The following is an 18013-nucleotide window of genomic DNA, read 5'->3' as shown; positions in this document are numbered from 1 at the left end:
AAAAATTGGCCAAAACGATCATGTTTATATAGACACATAGGCCATAGACACGGCGCCGTTAAGCAGCAGCAGCAGCAGCAGCAATAGCAACAACGGCAACAGTTATGGCAATTGCCAAAGTTGCAGTTGCAGTTGCAGTTGCAAAAATCAAACAAAAAGCCACAAAAAGGCAGGCAACAAACGATAAAAAGCCATTCAATGTTGGCCAAAAGTCAACAGCAGCAACACAACTGTTGCTGCAGCCAAATGGCAGCAGCAGCAGCAGCAACAACAGCTCAACAACAATGTTGCCAACACTGAAGCGAATGTTGAGCCAGCAGCAGCAGCAACAACTCAGTCAAGTTTCTGCTTCTTCATCTTCATCTTCTGCTTCGTCTTCGTCTTCGTCTTGATCGTCTTCTGGTCGGTGAGGTTACAACAAGGTAAACCTGCTGCCATGTTATTGTATCTGTGCTTTGATCTCTCGCCTCAGACAATAGAACAAAGCGAAAAGTTGTTGCTGTTGCTCGTAAGACAACAACAACAACAGCAACAACAGCAGCGGCAAGAATTATGGGAGGAGGTCAATGTTGCAATTGTTAACTGCTAATTAGCAGTCACAGAGCGCCCAAAGAGCATGTAACAATCGATATGTGGCTCGCGGACATATCGAGAACCGGTTAACAACAGATGGGCGAGCGAAGCAACAAAAAAAAAAAAAAAAAAAAAACTCTACCAGAGATGTTGCTGCTAGCAACGCTAGCAACTGTTGCTTGTTTTTGTTGCTGCAGCAGGCGATTTAGTGATTTGACATGGCATCCATAGACAAATTTTAATTAGCATTAGTTTCACTTGGTGTTTAGAATGCATCGATAACGATGAGAGAACACATGCTAAACTTAATTTATGGTTAAACATTGTTAAAGCCGGTATATAGTTTAAATAACTATCGATTGTTTTGTAATTTTACTATATGTCGATAGCTAAATCGTTAACTCGATAACGATGACAGAACACATGCGATTTAAACTTAATTAACAGTTAAATATTGTTAAAGCAGATTATAGTTTAAATTACTATCGATAGTTTCGTAATTTTACTTTAATGTTGCTCTCCATATTTGTAGCAATAATATCGATAACGATGAGAGAACACATGCTAAACTTAATTTATGGTTAAACATTGTTAAAGCCGGTATATAGTTTAAATAACTATCGATTGCATTGTAATTCTACTATCGATCGCTTTAATATTGCTCTCCATGTTTGTAGCTATATATCGATAGCTAAATCGTTAACCTTTGATAACAATGAGAGAACACATGCTAAACTTAATTTATGGTTAAACATTGTTAAAGCAGATTTATAGTTTAAATTACTATCGATTGTTTCGTAATTTTACTATCGATAGCTTTAATGTTTCTCCCCATGTTTGTAGCAATATATCGATAGCTATAACGTTAACCTTACACTTTACACCCTGCAGTCTGGAGTCCGCCAAAAAGTTATAATCTCAACTGCAATCATCGTCGTTTACCTGCTGCCCTTTTGGCTTCTGCTTAAGTTATGACAACAAAAGCTGTAAATTAACATTTGAGGCCGCATTTAGCCACACATTTAAAAAGAGTTCAAGAACATAAACAAAGCAATGGACGTGTCCAATGGGCTAAACCAAAAAAGAAAAACAAAATAACAACAACAACCATTTACCAGAGCCAATCAACTTACAAAACTCGCCGACAACCTTCGGTGAGCAGCGGTTGAGGGAGGAAGCTGCTGCTGACTGATAAAAGCAAAGACCGCACATAAACCCAGTTACGAACAAGTAAAAATGCACAAGCAAAAATCACTGCTCGACTAGGCGGATACCCTGTGTTATTCGGCAGATTATTTTTCTTGATGTCAGCAAAAGAAAACTTAAATAATTGGGAATATTTCAGCTTAGTTTCAAAGTTTTCAAATATATCTAAATTCCATAAACCCTGCGTTATACAACATCAAAATATTATGGTGATTGATGTCAACAAAAGAAAACTTAAATAATTGGGAATATTTAACGATATATTTCAGCTTAGTTTCAAAGTTTTCGGATATAATGTAAATTGCATTCAAAAGCAATTTGATATCCTCATGACTTTCAATACTTCAGTGTCTTTAAAATTTTTCAAAACTTCTTGTTAACTTGTCGAACTTATTGAGCTAATCAAGAATATATGTATGTATATAAATGTCTATCTTAATTAGCTAGACAATATTTTTATAATGAAACTTAATTGAGAACAATTATATTGGGAAATTGTTGTCTTTCATTGACAACAAATTTTCAATTAGCTTTTAACAAATGAAAATGAAATTGCATAAAACAAATTTACTTTACAATAAGTTCATCTCTTTCTTTGCTTTATTATACCCCATTAAACATCTTAAAATGCTGAAGGGTATAATAAGCGAACGGCAAAAGTGCAACAGGCAGCCAATAAACACAAAAACCGCACGCCGACGTAGTCAAAATAATAATGAGCCAACATTTAAAATGGTTTATGAGATGGCAGCGTCATCATCATCATCATCATTATCAGCATTATGATCATTATGGCGATCGTCATTAACATTATCATTACAATACACCTACGGCCCAGACCCCGACCCAGACCCAGAGCCAAAGACATCGGGCTGCGTCGTCATTTTGGTCTTTCGCTCTTCGATTTTGCTTTTCTGGGTCAAGCTACACGCGAAAGACGCGAACGAAAGCCGTGCGACAAACCAACAACCAACAACTACCAGCCACAAGAAGAAATGTGTGGTAGAGTTCAAAACGTGCCCCGGCCGCATCGTTAAAAGCTTCTCTTAACTGCTGCACTTCATCTCCCCCTTTTGTGGAAACAATTTCCGGTGGCCTCCGGGCCCAACAACCGCTGCACAATTGCAGTTACCCATTCCCATTCCCAGTCTCCGTCTCCGTCTTCGTCCCAATCCCAATCCCAGCTCCAGAGTCCATGGCCATGAGTCAGCCGCAAACAAAAACAAAAAAAAATAAAGAACCAACGCCATATGAAAGTAGTTCAAGTGACCAATGGCGCCGTTACATTTCACTGCTTCAAGTGAAGTGGCTCCACTATAATGCTCTGATGTAGCCCTGAGTTAGCTCTGATTTTATTTTATTTTTCTCCTTCTTTAGCGCACATTATTTCCCTCGCAATTGGGCGTTAATTAAATTGTTTTGATTTGGTTGCTGGAGAGGCTTTTGTGGTTAATACTCAAGTGGGTGTAGCCAAAGAGCTATCGCCGAGTGCGCTAAGTGGGCGGAAACTTGGTTAAGGGCCACAGCAAAGTTCAAGATCGAGGCAATGAGATTTACATTTATCTGAACTATCTGAACTACAATATGTGTAGATACAAAACACACTATTCCTTCATCTTCTATAGATACGTCTAACTTTAATTCCTTCTTCTTTTAAGTACAATATGATTGAATCAAACATATTTATACTTCCTAAATTGCAGAAAAGGTTCATATTTTTAATAGGTGCCTTCTCTATAAATATATAAAGAAACCTTTTCTATGACAATATTTATTTATTTTATTTTTCAATATATTGATCTTTTGTATTTTTCCTATTGCAAATAGGTTGTATTTTCTTTTCCAAAAAAGAACCACAACAGACCTTCTGTAAAATGATCTTTTATTTTTTTATTTTCTATTACTTTCGATCTACAGAATAAGCTCAGCTTTATTACCTTCTACCAGTTAGTATATTTTTTATTTTTTATTGTTTTCTTTTCCCAATTGTTTATATTATTTACATTATTTTTTAGACACTCTGAAGTATCAATAAAAAATTGTTTTTATGAATTTAAATTCTTTCTATAGTACATATTTATGAAACGTTGACTTACCATTCAAAATCTTAAAATTAATATTCCAATTGTCCTTGTATTCAGTCTAATAAGATTTCGTTTGATATTCCCAAAGTCCAAAATTCTCAGTGGCGATGTGTTTACGTTTTTGTTTTAATGTGTTTATTTAATTGATTATAAAATTATTGGCATATGATTTTTAAATTGTTTATTAACTTAATTATTATTTTGAAAAAATTGTGAATTGATTTTCATTTATTTTGTTAATTTTGTTTTGGTGACTTTTTGTTGTTGTAAATTAAATTTTTGTATAAAATATTTGCACATAACGATAACGATTACGATAACATTATTATTGCACAATGTGAATGCCGCAACTTTTGAATTTTTTCCACCTGTGAATTATTAACGGTAAATTAATCATTCAGTGTCGTTGTCTGCGCGAATTTGTGTGCGTGTATGCCTATGTATGCGTGTATGTGTGTGTGTGGGTTAACGAGCGACGAAGCAGCAAATTGACAAAAAGTAAATAAACAAAATGCCTGCAAAACGGCAACTGTTGAGAGAAGTTGCAACGCGCAGCCAAACGCGGAAGCTGCAAGCAAAAAACCAGAAATACATATATATATTTCCAACATCCAATAAGAATCACATGTACGTGCGCTTTCTTTATGTATGCAATTGCATGTGTGTGTGTGAGTTGTTCTTTTTTTGCACTTGCTTGTGTTGGCTGCTTTCTTTGCCGCCGCTGTTGCTTTTGCTGCTCTGGGTTTCATTTTACACGGCAGCAGAGCAGAAGTAAAGAAGCAGCGCTGCCTACGTCGCTGCCACTGCTTTTGGCTCTGCTCAGCTACTCTTGCGTTGCGTTTTTCCTCACCTTTGCAGAGTTTATTGACATTTTCAGCATTTGCTTTTATGCGGTGCTTTCTTTGAGTGAGCGTGCGCTCTCCCTATTGTGCTCTCTCTCTCTCTCTTTCTCCCACTCGCTCTCAGTCACATACACTCTGGTGCTCACACACACACGAACACTTGTTTTTTTTTGTAGAGAATAACCTTCAATTTTATCTTATTGCGCTCTCGTCGACGTCGTTACACACACACGTACACTTAACACATACGGCCCCACATTCGTTGTTGGCTTTACAACTTTTGTTGTTTTTACGCTGCGTGAATTAACATTTGCCTTTGGTTCAGTTCTTGTGCAGCTTGAACTTAATTTATGCATTTACGCTTATTTTAAATGCAATTGCTGGCATTTTTTCTGTTGAATTTCCACTACGTTTTACACTTACACTCTTACACAAACACACACTCATTCGAGCGACGGCCGTTTTTTTGGTAGCAAAAACATACACGTATAATTTGTTGTTGTTGTTGGGCACGTCGTCTTGTTAATATGTTGAAAAAGGAAACTATTTGTTATATTTAATATATATTGAAGTGAATGACTCTGTAGATGTTTGTGATTATTTAGCAGGTTTTGCGCAATAAAACGAAAAATTACAAGTATTTATTTTTTTCTACTACGCTCGCGGCGCTACAAAGACACGCGCGCGACTTCTCCGATCGGCATTTGTTTTGGTACTAACTGTAGTGTGACCGTGATGGGTAAGCTGAAAAACCCTCTCGTTCTATCGAAGAATATGTGAAAAGAAAACAAGAAAAAAATGTAAAGAGACCAGGTCTATTTCAAAATACTGCATTCACCAGCACTTAAAAATAAAAGTTTGAATATCTTCATAAATAATAAATAATTGAATTAAATTAAATAAGTGTGTCAATTTAAACAATATAATTTTATTATTAAAGGAGCAAGTAAAAAAATAATTTAGACAACAACTACCACAACGGATAGGGTGACCATATGTTATTAATTGTGCATTGACAACTCTGGTGTCAGTTCAAAACAGCAACAGCTGTTCGCCAATCGGTAGTTAAATTTAGTACGCCATTTCGTGCGCGACGTGGTCAGTTGCGTCTAGTTTTAAAGCGTATAAATTAACTATTTCGTCTAAATGAGCATTCAGTGATTCCCAAACACACACACATGCATATACGACAGTGTTAGTGCATACAGTTCAAAGTTCGTAGAGTATACGCGTAATTCATAGAAAAACGTATAAACAATGTCCACCAACGATGTGCGAAAGAGAAAGGTAGGAAAAAATAAAAAGGTTAAAGGCTAATGACAAAACCAAATACCTTTTGTTATGCTAATTTTGGCACATGGGCGTCTACACAATTGTTGCTTTAATGCGGAAATTAAATGCAATGCTATTAATTAATGTGCCAAGTTTATTTAAATGCTCAATTACATGCCTTGATTGATTCAATGCATTCGACAGAACAGAAAGCGTTGTTATTGTTTTCCCGCGTTTGATTTTTGTGTTTCAGCTAGAGATGAACAGGAACAGGAGGATACAAATTATCGATTACAGCGGAAGGATCAGCTTTCGATTTAGTTTAATTGACAGAAGCAAATTAAGTATACGTAGAAGCAAGTTAAGCGAGAGTCGGAAAACCAATTTTATTCATAGAGTTCATTGAAAATTCTTGTTTTACATTATTCAATTGTGTGACCGGCCGGTTTAATTTTTAGATGTGTATCCGTCATTGAGATCTTCATCAAATGCAACAGTTTCCCCCTGTTTTTTCTTCTGTGGCTAAACAACAAGGTCATTAAATTGCTGGCAATCAAGTTCTTTTTTATTTTTTGTTAGACAATTGTCTGGTCGACGAGTTAAGCTAGATAGATACAAGAAATTCATTTCTCTTCAGAGTCACTGTAAGATGCGGTGTGGGCAAAACAGGTTAAACGTAGGTCGGAACGTGTTTTCTTAACCCTCAATGGTGACTGATATTTGCATACCGATAACGATAAGCACGCGTTTGTGTAAATCTGATGAAATACTCAGCCAGTAGCTATTTTATTTCGTTAATTGTAGTGATAACCAACACCAAGCGAAACCCCATTGTGTCTGTTACTCAGCGAGCTTATCAACGTATTTATTTTCAGAAGGACGCACGTCTCAATTATCAAATGAATTAATGTTCGATCGATAAATGAGGCGCCCGCCCAACAACTGAGAACAGCTGTTGAAATTCTCACGAGCGTAAAATATGAACAGATTTTTCTTCAATGCGTTTACAATGGGATTGACATGCTAATTAAGTACTGTATGTAAGGTATACAAACATATATATAAACAATTACCGCTGCCAAAAGTTCGTCGCAAATAGTTTATCGTTTAGTTTATTTGTGCTGATGAAACATTTGTTTAAATAATGGGAATTTCGTCAATTGTGTTTGCAGTTTCAACGACAATATTTAATCAAGCTAAAAGACCTGTTCACTTAAAAGCAAAAAAAAAATGCAGACCGGCAAAATGGTCTAAATGTTGTATCTTATCATAACAATAGGGTCTAACGTTGCGATAACCTTCAGAATAATTTTGTGTCGATCCTCATTACGTAGCGCAAAAAAGTGTTACTTAGCATGACTTGTCATTATTGATAGCGTTCCACCAGCATTTAAATTGCTACCCAGACATTATCGCTTATTATAATTCATTACATCATGTACTAGATGTATTATGTACGCATTTTATGTGTAAAATTCGCACATGAGTGTTCTTTTCTATAATTAGCTCGTTGTAAGGGCGTCTTTTGTTTACTATTTGTGAATTAATCACGTCAAAAGAGATAACTCAATTCAATTATGTATGTTACTTGCAAATATGCAAATTTACTTTCATAATAGTCCGACGTTTACTTTTTGTTACATTTTGAAAATTTTCTAATAGCTTTTAGATTAGTCATATCAACAGGCGAAGTTACGAAAATATGCGAGATATGTAAGAATATGTCAAAATAACGAATGGAAATTTTCAGCAAATTGTAATTTCTTACAAACGATTCTCATTAATGGGTACATCTTTATTTCGTGACGTTATGAATAATGTAGAATTATTATTAGTGAGCTTTACTGTACTATTCGCTGCTAGCAAAACATCGATGTTTACTAAAGCCAAACAGAGAAAAAAATCGATACATCGCTCAAAGTTATCGAAGTTTCTGCACCTCTAGCTTTGCGGTCACGCAACCTAGAATACGATTGACTTCTAAAAGCAGAAAATATATGTAGATAACAAAGTCAACATTTTGCGCTTACGTTGTTAGAATTTAGTGGGGAAGCAGAGTAAGAGGAGTGTGGAGAAAAGAGAGAGCAAACAATCGACGCAAGTGCCAACATGTGTTTTAAAGAATATGCTGGTTATTTATAGACGAAAATGAGATACGAGTACAAGCTGGTAGAGTGTCGTGTACAACCCAACCACCCATAAAAACTAATTGCCAATAACATTACAATACTCATCATTATCCTTTTTGTGCAGCTGGCCAGCGATGACAAACCGTCGCAGGGAGGCGGCAATCGACGCTCCAACGGCAATGGAAATGGACGTGGCGGTGTGACCAGCGGCTTAAAATTATCATTTTTATGTTTGATCATATCTGTGGTGCTGCTGCTCTTTGTCTTTGGTGTGTATCATATGTATTATGTTGAAGAAGTCTCTCCCCCCAAGCGTGACTAAATCCACAAAATTAACTGATTTTGCCACTGTTACTGTTTCATTTCATGCACCGCCCCATCATACGCATACTGCTGCCCCACGCAACACAATGAAACCGCCACAACCACAACAACAATCTGATGCAGGCTTCGTCTCGGACAATGCGAGTCCTTATCTAGCGCGTCTTGCCTCCAAGCTGGGCTACAGCAAGGTGCAATATGCGGCCATCATTGATGCCGGCTCCACGGGTAGTCGTGTCTTGGCCTACAAGTTCAATCGCAGCTTCATTGACAACAAACTGGTGCTATACGAGGAACTGTTCCGTGAACGCAAACCTGGTCTCAGTTCGTTTGCCGACAATCCCGCGGATGGAGCGCATTCGATTAAGCTGCTGTTGGACGAGGCACGCGCCTTCATACCAAAAGAGCATTGGTCATCGACGCCGCTGGTATTGAAAGCCACAGCTGGATTGCGGTTGCTGCCCCAGAGCAAGGCTGAGAATCTGCTGAATGCTGTGCGTGATTTGTTTGCCAAGTCGGAGTTCAGTGTGGACATCGATGCTGTGGAGATTATGGATGGCACCGACGAGGGCATCTTCAGTTGGTTCACCGTCAACTTCCTCTTGGGTCGTCTGTCCAAAACGAATCAGGCTGCTGCCTTGGATTTGGGTGGCGGCAGTACGCAGGTCACCTTCTCGCCCACAGATCCGGAGCAGGTGCCCGTTTATGACAAGTATATGCATGAGGTGGTCACCTCCAGCAAAAAGATCAATGTGTTCACACACAGCTATTTGGGTCTTGGCCTGATGGCCGCTCGTCACGCCGTCTTTACCAAGGGCTACAGTGCGGAGGACACTGTGGTGGAGAGCGTCTGTGTGAATCCCATTATTGCCAATCGTACGTGGACTTATGGCAATGTGAAGTATCAAGTCAGTGGCAAAGAGAATGCCAAATCATCGGCTGAACAGCCTGTTGTCGATTTTGATTCCTGCCTGGAGCTGGTGAAGAGCAAAGTTATGCCCCTGGTGAAGCCGAAACCATTTACGCTTAAGCAACACGCTGTCGCCGCATTTAGTTATTACTTTGAACGTGCCATCGAATCGGGTTTGGTGGATCCGACAGCTGGTGGCGAGACCACCGTGGAGGCGTATCGCAAGAAGGCTCAGGAGATCTGTGCCATACCCAACGATGAGCAGCCATTCATGTGCTTCGACTTGACGTTCATCTCGGTGCTGTTGCGCGAAGGATTTGGCCTTAATGACAACAAGAAAATTAAGGTAAGTCTGATGGACAGGTTGCTCTTTAAGTTAGTCGAATTATGACGTGGCATCTGAATTTTCCACTGGATAGTTGTACAGATTTCAGCAAGATGGTGGTCGAAATTTATGTGGGTCACTCGTTTCACTCAATAAGAAAATTATAAATGATATATAAAACTTAGAAAAAAATTAATATTTTGAAGGTATTTAAAGGTATTTTTAATCTTAGTAAAATAATGAGCTATCTATGTAGTACTTTAATCGGTCAATACGAATGCTAATGATGTTTTTTTCTCTTCTTTAAAATTGCAGCTTTACAAGAAGATCGATGGTCATGAAATCTCGTGGGCTTTGGGCTGTGCCTACAACGTGCTGACCAGCGATGAGAAATTCAATAATTCCTAGTGCTTCGTTTAAATAGACTGTAGACGAAAATCATAGCTGAAATTGTTTCTAGAGTGCCTTAGACGTGCATCGAAGTATACTACACACACACACACACACTCACTCACAGTCACATACACACACTTTAATCGTAGAATTGATAGATTTTTATGCGCTATAAATTCATTTCAATTGCCATTAATTGATACGAATTCATTTAGTCTGTTGAACCGAGGACGCACTGTGACTACACCAAACACAAAGACACAATTTTCTCTAAACACTGATGTTTCTAGTTCGTAATTCCAATGTAATTTTTGTGTGATTCGTTTATTGTACTATATGTAATTCATTCACGATATTGTATCCTTAGTCTTATGCTCCATACTTTCCTAATGTATATAAAAATGTGCAAGTAGATATATATACACTATATATACAAGCATATCTAATTTGAATATCAGAATAGTGAATACTTTTCCAATTCAAACATAATTATTAAACGAATTCAATTTTGTTTATAAGTGATCAAGCAATACAAATTTATTAAACTATTCTGTCAGGTATTTCAACTTCGGCTTGTCGAAGACAAACTCTTCGTTTTTGTTTAAATTTCTTTTAAATTTTGTATGTAACTCTGGAATTGTTATAACATTTAATTAAACTATTTTTGCAATATTCAAATATGTTGTCAACTCAAAATAAAACTAAAATAAAAATAATAATAAATAAACCATTGAAACTCAGTAGAATATTTATTCTTTTGATCCGCATGCAATAATAAAATAGTGTCTTTATTTCATTTTTTTCTCTACATAATACAAGAAATATTGTACACGCTTTACTTAGAGAGGCTCTATTAATATGTTATGTATAAATATATGAATTTATCATATTGCTAATACGAGTTTTATAAATGCATAACAAACAAAAAATGTGCAATATGTAGAAGAGAAGATTACAAAGGATGTTTTTGGGAAAAGGCGCCTGCTCTTTAAAATATATTAATCATATTTAACATTGGCTTTAGCTTTCGTCCTAATATCGTGTTGTGTCTACGCCAGCGTCAGACGTTGCGGCTTGATGTCCAATCTATCGATGATATACTGTGGCATGCATAGCGTGGGATTGATGAGTTTCAGATCTGGATGGCCCAGCAACGAAAGGCCGCCAATGCCAAACAGCGTATGGAATATATCAGGCATATTGCCAGTGCGATCAGAGAAACCTCCCGTTTCCAAATCCTGGCATGACAATATGAATTGCTGCAGCTTCTCCGAGCTAATCCAATGCAATCGACCCATAATGGTTAACGATGAAAGCACCCACCACGAGTAGCAGACATCGGGCAGCTTCTCGGGTCGTCCATTAAGTCCACCCGAGGGCAACTGACGCTCGCAGAGCCACCAGCCTAGTTTGTCCACGTCCAGAAGATGCAAACGCTGTGTCAACGACAATAAACCCACACAGCAATAAGTGAGTCCTGCAAACAAGATGAGAAAATACAATTATCAATCTGTAGTGGTGCAAGTGGTTTATGTATTCGATAAGCACTGGTGAAAATACATGATATGGGTTGTATTTTAAACTATCAGAGGAATACCTTCTTCATATTTTGACAAAATGTACTCCAAGATTTTTCAGTAGTTACAATTCGAATGTTTGAAATTGCAAATATGACTTATGATACATATATAAACACCTTACAGAAACTAGATCTTAGGTCTCACCAGGACTGTCCGTTTTTAGTTTAGTTAGTCAGGCAGTCAGGACAATTTTTAAGCAATCAAAAAATAAGCATAAAAATGTGACTCACCGGCATGTGACTCAGCACCAGGTTTGGAGCCGAAGCCTCCATCAGTTTGATTACAACACGACATCACAAATTTAACCGCCTTCTCAACATCCACGCTCTGCTCCAGTCGCTGCAGCAGTGTCATTGTGGCCACGGCACAAAAAACTGAATCTTGTATCGACTTCGCCCCACTTGTCCCCAAAGAAGCTGCCATCGGGCTGCTGCAGTCCCACCACATAACGGACCACAGCGTCACAATCGATCTCGTTGAGGGCATCATAAGTGCACAGGATTTGCACCGCAGACAACGTATAAAGCATGTGTGGATCATGTCCTTCGCAGGGTGAGAAGCCACCACTTGTGGGACACTGACAACGCTTGACGAACTCAATGATTGACTGGCGATCCAAGCGATCCAGCTGGCCCATAATGTCCAGTGCTGTGACGCCCCAATAGATGCCGGACATGCGCAGAAACTCGGTCATACAATACTCGAAGTCATCCTCCTGTTTACCATGATTCTCAATGTACTCGACATGTTTCCAGAATTGCAATTTCTTTGCTGTTTCCGATTCATTTTCGTTGTTTGAGGCGCCGCCATTTGAAGGCTTCACGAAGGTCGTGAAATCCATTGCGTTGATTGTGTTCAATTGAGAACGAGTGTTGTTTTTGACGATTCTTAGCAATTAATTGAATTGATTGTGGTTTAACTATTGCTGTTGCTGCTGCTGAGTTGACATTATTATTAATTCCTATGTTGCGGCGTAAAAAACCACTAAATAATCTTGAGCCCTAAAAATACCAAAAGCGAGCAGCTGTTTTACAAAATTATTTACTCTAGCTGTAATTCTATTTATTAACAAACAATTAAAATATTTGATATTTTATTAATCATATTTGGTTGCCGTTTAACTAATGCGCTCATTAATTATTTAAATCCCTTGTTTTCTTTTCCGTGAGCGTCAGTTACTTTATTTTTAAAAATAGTTGGCAACGCGATTTGGTTATACTTCAAATATCTGGGCGTATTTGGAATTATGATTAATAGTTGACTATCGAACATTAGTTATTTATTGACCGACCAAATACCGAATAGCTGTCTATATAAACAATAATTTAAATAACAATAATCATTTTTAAATACATATGTAATTTTGTACTTTACAAAAAGACAGTTACTTCTTTGAAAGTAGTTGCGATTGAACTGGGTTAAGATTCTAAATAAAGATAATAATGTTTAGTTTTTTGACTGAAATAAACAATTTTTTAAGAGAATATTACGCATTTCGAACATTTTCTAAAACTTTTATTCTTACAATGACTATGATAAATATCTCATGTGTATGCAAACATTTCTCGCTCACTGTTCCGAAGATGGATTTTGTTTACAAGTATTTATTGAAATACATCTAGCAAATCCTTATTTACTGAGCAAGCAGACTCGATGAGGGCGTCGGCTCGTCAATATTTAATGATACAATGTGCTTCTTGGCCACCATCACGTTTCCCAGTAAACGGGGTTCTTGACCCTCCACCAGATACTCGGCGCACATGGAGAGGACAATATTGGCATCCCGATCCGTGCAGTTGAAGAAACCGACCAAAACTCGGCCATCAGTTATCACAATGCGAAGAACGCGTCCTAACCACTTTTGAAGCTTTCGACGTCCTGGTGTCAAGTTGGCATCACTCATCTGTGGTGCATTTGTTGTAATTCTAAAGGGTTCGACAACCGGTGATGCTGTTTGCGGCTGCACTTGCGGCGGCGGTTGCAGTTGCACTTGACTACCACTGATGCTAAGCTCGGACATGGCTCGGCAAGATTTTTATTCACTACTTTATATAAAACTTGCCCAAACTTTATTTTGTTTTGCTATAGACTTTATGTGACCGTAGGCTGAATATTGAAATATACCAAGAACTATATTGGTATCGATGTGTAATAGTGATGTACTGACTGGTATCGAAATTTATCAATTCGGTCACATTGCTCTGGCTGTCGCCTGTTTTTGATATTTGTATTTCAAGTCACATTCACTTCCCAAATATTCAATCATGTCGGGCAAAGCTTTAAACATTGGTGATCAATTTCCAAATTTCCAGGCTCAGACCAATGAGGGAAATATTGACTTTTACGAATGGATGACTGACAAGTGGGCCATACTTTTCTCGCACCCGGCAGATTTCACTCCAGTTTGCACCACAGAGCTTTCTCGTGTTGCACAATTGATACCGGAGTTTAATAAGCGTGGCGTCAAGCCGATTGCCTTGTCTTGCGACACCGTGGAATCTCACAAGGGTTGGATCGAAGATATCAAGAGTTATGCCAGTGAGTTACTTTTGTTTAAAACTAGTTTATCTGTTGCGCTTAACATTACGTTTTGTCTTGCAGAGCTGCCAAGCTTCGATTATCCGATCATTGCGGATAATAAGCGTGAATTGGCTTTGAAGCTGAATATGTTGGATAAGGACGAACTGAGTGCTGAGGGAATTCCTTTAACCTGTCGTGCCGTCTTTGTTGTGGACGACAAAAAAGAAACTGCGTCTCTCCATCTTGTATCCAGCAACAACTGGTCGCAATTTCGAGTAAGTTTCATTGATGTAGAATTTAACTGTTAGCCGATCAATTCAAGGATGGTCCAGTCATCGAAAGACTTTTGCTCTGTTAACAGGAAATTATAGGAGCATAATTTGCTCAATTTGTGAGTGATGTTTTTCTTATAAGGGATAACTTGTCTTTTATATTCGAAATCGAAATATTTATATTTATTAATTTAAACATAATAGCTAAGGTTCCTTTGCAGAGTAAAGCCATATGAAATGTTGAAAATAGTCAAATTTTTCTAACCTATGAAGTATCTAAGCGATTTGTTATTCAAATCTATTGCTTCTATAGTTGAAATCGTAGATAAACGCTATATTAAAAGTAATAAGCTACAATGAGAAGATTCGTTAATATTTAATTAGTTCGTGATTTTAAGATATTATTTTTATGTTTTAAATTTTATGATATTCTATATATTAAAAGGAATATAATTATTATCTACTTGTAGCCTGATTTTTAATTAAAATTTTATTGAATAGAATAGAACTTATTTGTATGAGAGTCAGTAATTTAATTAAAATCTGCACAACTTTTTTACTTCAAAGACAATTATATGAAAACTAAATTCCTCTCACAACCTTTATCAGATTCCACAAAGTTCATCATATTACATTACCATGACTACAGCATATAATTAAAAAAAAGTAAAAGTGTTAAAGCAATTGTTTTTGCCACCATATTCTTCAAGCTATTAACTCCGCTCAACAGATTATAATTTAATGTAGCATAACACAGGTTAACGGTCTCTAAACTAAGCAATAAAGAATTTTATTTCTGTAACACTATTTCCAGCAAATTAAAATTTATGGGAATGATGTTTTGTTTTAAATAATTTGTGTTAAACTGCTTTTGGTAAATATGATTTAGCCTAATAATAATTGATTTTAAAGTAAGGTTTAAAACAATCAGGATATGCTACCTCTATATTCTACACTTAGCAAAATTTAATTAAACTAAACTACAGTGATAATTTCAGTTCTAAACTGAAGTGTAACATTACTCACACATTAATTTCTTTTTCTTTTGTGCTTACAGTGAAATTCTACGTGTTATCGACTCGCTGCAGCTAACTCAAACAAAGAGCGTGGCCACTCCGGCGGATTGGAAGCAGGGTGGCCAGTGCATGGTGTTGCCCACTGTGAAGGCCGAGGATGTGGCCAAACTGTTTCCGGAGGGAGTGCAGACCATTGAGGTGCCATCAGGCAAGAGCTATTTACGCATAACTGCACAGCCAAAAGACTAAAGAAAGGCACAAATGATTCCATACAGACAAATGTGATTTGTATTCATTTTACACATGTTTTATTACAAAAAATTATAATTAACAACAAATGAATTGTTTTACAACCGTTTGCAGCATTTGCAAAAGTGGGCGACGCTTTGGACCAAGGCAAAAGCGTTCCCAGGGCCAAGACAAAACTTTCGTTTCTTACCAACTAAACAAAATTTGTATTGCATTTATGCATTTTGTGGGGATAGCGGGGGGAGGAATGTGTTATGTGTGGTGACTATAAAAACATACAACATAAATATACATATACATTTAGTTAGGATGTAGATATTTAGTATATATTGCAACTGGATAATCGTAGGAAACTAAAGAATAAGGCCAACTCTGTACATGAAGAAAAAATAGTTGAATGACGCGTAGTGAAGCGAAGCCAGACGAAGCTCATTGACCCAATGACCATAACCAAAAGTGTATCTGAAAGTCAGTTGAATACAAGTTGAATAAGATGGTTTAACGATAACGATAACGATTAGATAAATTAGTTTTACTTACAATTTAACTACCATACCAATTAAGCTAAAGCTAAAGCTCAAAATGCACTTGGCGTCGTCGTCGTCAGCGGCGTTTGCTCTCCACCAAACGTGCCACACGTCGCACCAAGAATGGCCACAGCACCAGCACCGCAAACCACAGCGGCGATATATTCTTGAATGGCCACCACGCCGGTTGTTGTCGTCTACTTGACGTCGCCGATGTTGCCTTGCGCAACTCGAGCAGCGTTTGTTCCATGCCGCGTACACGTTGCTGCACTGCAGCCATATCATTGTTCATGCTCGCAATTGTGCTCTGAATTTGTCGCAACATATCCGTGTTGTGTGTGATTGCTTGAGTTAGTTCCTGTGGCAGCATTGTATCATATGGATCATCGTACTCATCGTCCGATGGATCCACAATGGCTACGCTGCTATTGTGCGTATAATTGTGACTCGTCGTCGTCGTCGTTGGCTCCCCATAGCCATTGCTCAACTTCGAAGCATAGCCATTGCTAAGGGGCGTGGCATGTCCATTTGTGGACGCCACTGGCGTCTCCGTTGCCGTGATATCCTCATTGGAACTCGAGCCATGTTGTGGACTATTGGTGCGTGAATGAAACGGTGAATTGGGATGCGATTCAGCGAGCTCCCGCATGCCCGGCGACACCAGCTCCAGTTCATCGAGATTGATGTTGCCCAGCCCATCGAGGCTGCCCACAAAGTTCTGCACATTCTCTGTAAACGACATAGTCTCGATGATCTCCTGCAGACTCTCAACATAACGTTGCATGGCCTGCTCCTTGCTTAGCTGACTATTATTGTTCCAGGCATCCCATTTGGCACGTCCGACGACATCCCAGAAGGCGGGCTTCTTTTGGCTGCAACTGCCCTCGGAGGCCTGCTTGAAGAGGCCGTAGAACTTGAGCATCATGCTCGTGCTGGGCTGATAAGGACCATTCTTGGGCAGTCCTTTGATCACGTTAACGGCCGCCTGGAAACGTTCCTCAATGCCGGCCATCGAACTGGAATTAACATTAGAATAAGCAAGCAACATAAATTACTATCGATTAGATACGCGGTAGTTAAAGTCCAAAAATTATCAACGTATAGAGCTCTTTAATCCATCGTGACTCCGCCCCCTGCCACCGCTCTATTAATGATAATCATGGTGAACGTCATTTGTTGATGCTGTCGCAAGCAGATTACAAATTACCTAATTATCTTGTGCAATTGCAGACACACGAAATGACGCTGTAACTTTTTATTTATTTATTGGCAGTGCTCTTTGCTATTGATTCACACTCAGTATTTAACATATATACATACATATACTTCAGCTAGACAAAGTTCGCTTCAAAGTCGAAGTTCAATATTCATAAAAATCACTCTCTCACAGTCAATAGAAATCGGAAATTTAAATAACAAAACTGAATCGTTACTGATAACAACAAGTTATCATTGTGCAGTGTATAAGCTAATTGTTAATGTGAACATGAATTGGCGCTCGCAGTTGTTGTGCCGTTACTGGCTACTTGTTATTTTTTAATCGTTTTGCAATAAAAATAATAAACATACTATGTAAATGTGGATGAATCTGTGTGAGAGTTTTAGAGGTGGCCACGGTTCGATGAGACTATCTATCGATGCATCATCGATATTTTTGCGATTGATTAAACATCGATTTTTAATTGAGAACGTCAGTTTTTTTTCAAGTCAAATAGCATAAATAGCATAAATTAATCATTTATTTACTATTCCCTAAATTATTATGTTGATCTTTTATTTAGAAAAATCCGAGAA

The 18013-nt window shown here is 37.9% G+C and overlaps 6 protein-coding genes across 10 annotated transcripts in view; 2 read left to right on the top strand and 4 right to left on the bottom strand.

The window, feature by feature from the left end:
* The window catches only part of LOC133835173 (nuclear hormone receptor FTZ-F1 beta), a 30911-nt gene extending 25486 nt beyond the window's left edge, over positions 1–5425 (bottom strand). The window contains 2 exon segments of the mRNA XM_062265080.1: positions 3876–4231; positions 5129–5425. The gene's annotated coding sequence lies outside the window, so the exon portion shown is untranslated.
* Positions 5426–5775: 350 nt separating this feature from the next.
* On the top strand, positions 5776–10127 carry LOC133835380 (ectonucleoside triphosphate diphosphohydrolase 5). 2 transcript variants are annotated; one of them, XM_062265407.1, is made up of 4 exons: positions 5776–5992; positions 8231–8375; positions 8554–9683; positions 9978–10127. In XM_062265407.1, the coding sequence occupies exons 1-4, from the start codon at positions 5963–5965 to the stop codon at positions 10068–10070; spliced, it is 1398 nt and encodes a 465-aa protein (XP_062121391.1). In that variant the 5' UTR covers positions 5776–5962; the 3' UTR covers positions 10071–10127. The 2 variants fall into 2 exon arrangements, with proteins under 2 accessions (XP_062121391.1, XP_062121392.1); XM_062265408.1 differs by lacking the exon at positions 5776–5992 and adding an exon at positions 7936–8146.
* A 676-nt stretch (positions 10128–10803) lies between these two features.
* On the bottom strand, positions 10804–12610 carry LOC133835382 (geranylgeranyl transferase type-2 subunit beta). Its single transcript, XM_062265410.1, is given in 3 exon segments — positions 10804–11532; positions 11866–12007; positions 12009–12610. Coding segments are annotated over 3 exon segments (1038 nt in total). The 5' UTR covers positions 12477–12610; the 3' UTR covers positions 10804–11104.
* A 518-nt stretch (positions 12611–13128) lies between these two features.
* On the bottom strand, positions 13129–13757 carry LOC133835386 (N-alpha-acetyltransferase 38-B, NatC auxiliary subunit). The gene has a single exon (XM_062265416.1). The coding sequence runs from the start codon at positions 13653–13655 to the stop codon at positions 13269–13271; it is 387 nt and encodes a 128-aa protein (XP_062121400.1). The 5' UTR covers positions 13656–13757; the 3' UTR covers positions 13129–13268.
* Positions 13758–13817: 60 nt separating this feature from the next.
* On the top strand, positions 13818–15781 carry LOC133835385 (peroxiredoxin-6). The gene is given in 4 exon segments (XM_062265415.1): positions 13818–14173; positions 14237–14373; positions 14375–14430; positions 15485–15781. Coding segments are annotated over 4 exon segments (675 nt in total). The 5' UTR covers positions 13818–13899; the 3' UTR covers positions 15693–15781.
* Positions 15724–17874, bottom strand: LOC133835383 (acyl-CoA-binding domain-containing protein 5). Of its 4 annotated transcripts, XM_062265412.1 has the most exons (4): positions 17540–17772; positions 17427–17470; positions 16233–17235; positions 15724–16154 (listed from the first exon to the last, which is right to left on the bottom strand). In XM_062265412.1, exon 3 carries the CDS (start codon positions 17229–17231, stop codon positions 16296–16298), a length of 936 nt encoding a protein of 311 aa, XP_062121396.1. In that variant the 5' UTR covers positions 17232–17235; positions 17427–17470; positions 17540–17772; the 3' UTR covers positions 15724–16154; positions 16233–16295. The 4 variants fall into 4 exon arrangements, with proteins under 4 accessions (XP_062121396.1, XP_062121398.1, XP_062121395.1 ...); XM_062265414.1 differs by lacking the exons at positions 17427–17470; positions 17540–17772 and adding an exon at positions 17789–17874; XM_062265411.1 differs by having other exon boundaries at positions 17427–17772.
* Positions 17875–18013: the final 139 nt, after the last annotated feature.

The sequence above is a fragment of the Drosophila sulfurigaster genome, chromosome 2L (genome assembly GCF_023558435.1).
Source record: "Drosophila sulfurigaster albostrigata strain 15112-1811.04 chromosome 2L, ASM2355843v2, whole genome shotgun sequence".
Classification (NCBI taxonomy): Eukaryota; Metazoa; Arthropoda; class Insecta; order Diptera; family Drosophilidae; genus Drosophila; species Drosophila sulfurigaster.
The sequence above is the reverse complement of the archived record's forward strand: the minus strand, read 5'-3'. Positions and strand labels throughout refer to the sequence as shown.

Excerpts from the sequence above, each read along its gene's own strand:
- LOC133835380 (XM_062265407.1), top strand. The coding sequence starts at position 5,963 with ATGTCCACCAACGATGTGCGAAAGAGAAAG. Across the intron at positions 5,993-8,230 it reads ACGATGTGCGAAAGAGAAAG|CTGGCCAGCGATGACAAACC; the intron begins GTAGGAAAAAAT and ends CTTTTTGTGCAG. Across the intron at positions 8,376-8,553 it reads GCTGCTGCTCTTTGTCTTTG|GCTTCGTCTCGGACAATGCG; the intron begins GTGTGTATCATA and ends AATCTGATGCAG.
- LOC133835386 (XM_062265416.1), bottom strand. The coding sequence starts at position 13,655 with ATGTCCGAGCTTAGCATCAGTGGTAGTCAAGTGCAACTGCAACCGCCG.
- LOC133835383 (XM_062265414.1), bottom strand. The coding sequence starts at position 17,231 with ATGGCCGGCATTGAGGAACGTTTCCAGGCGGCCGTTAACGTGATCAAA.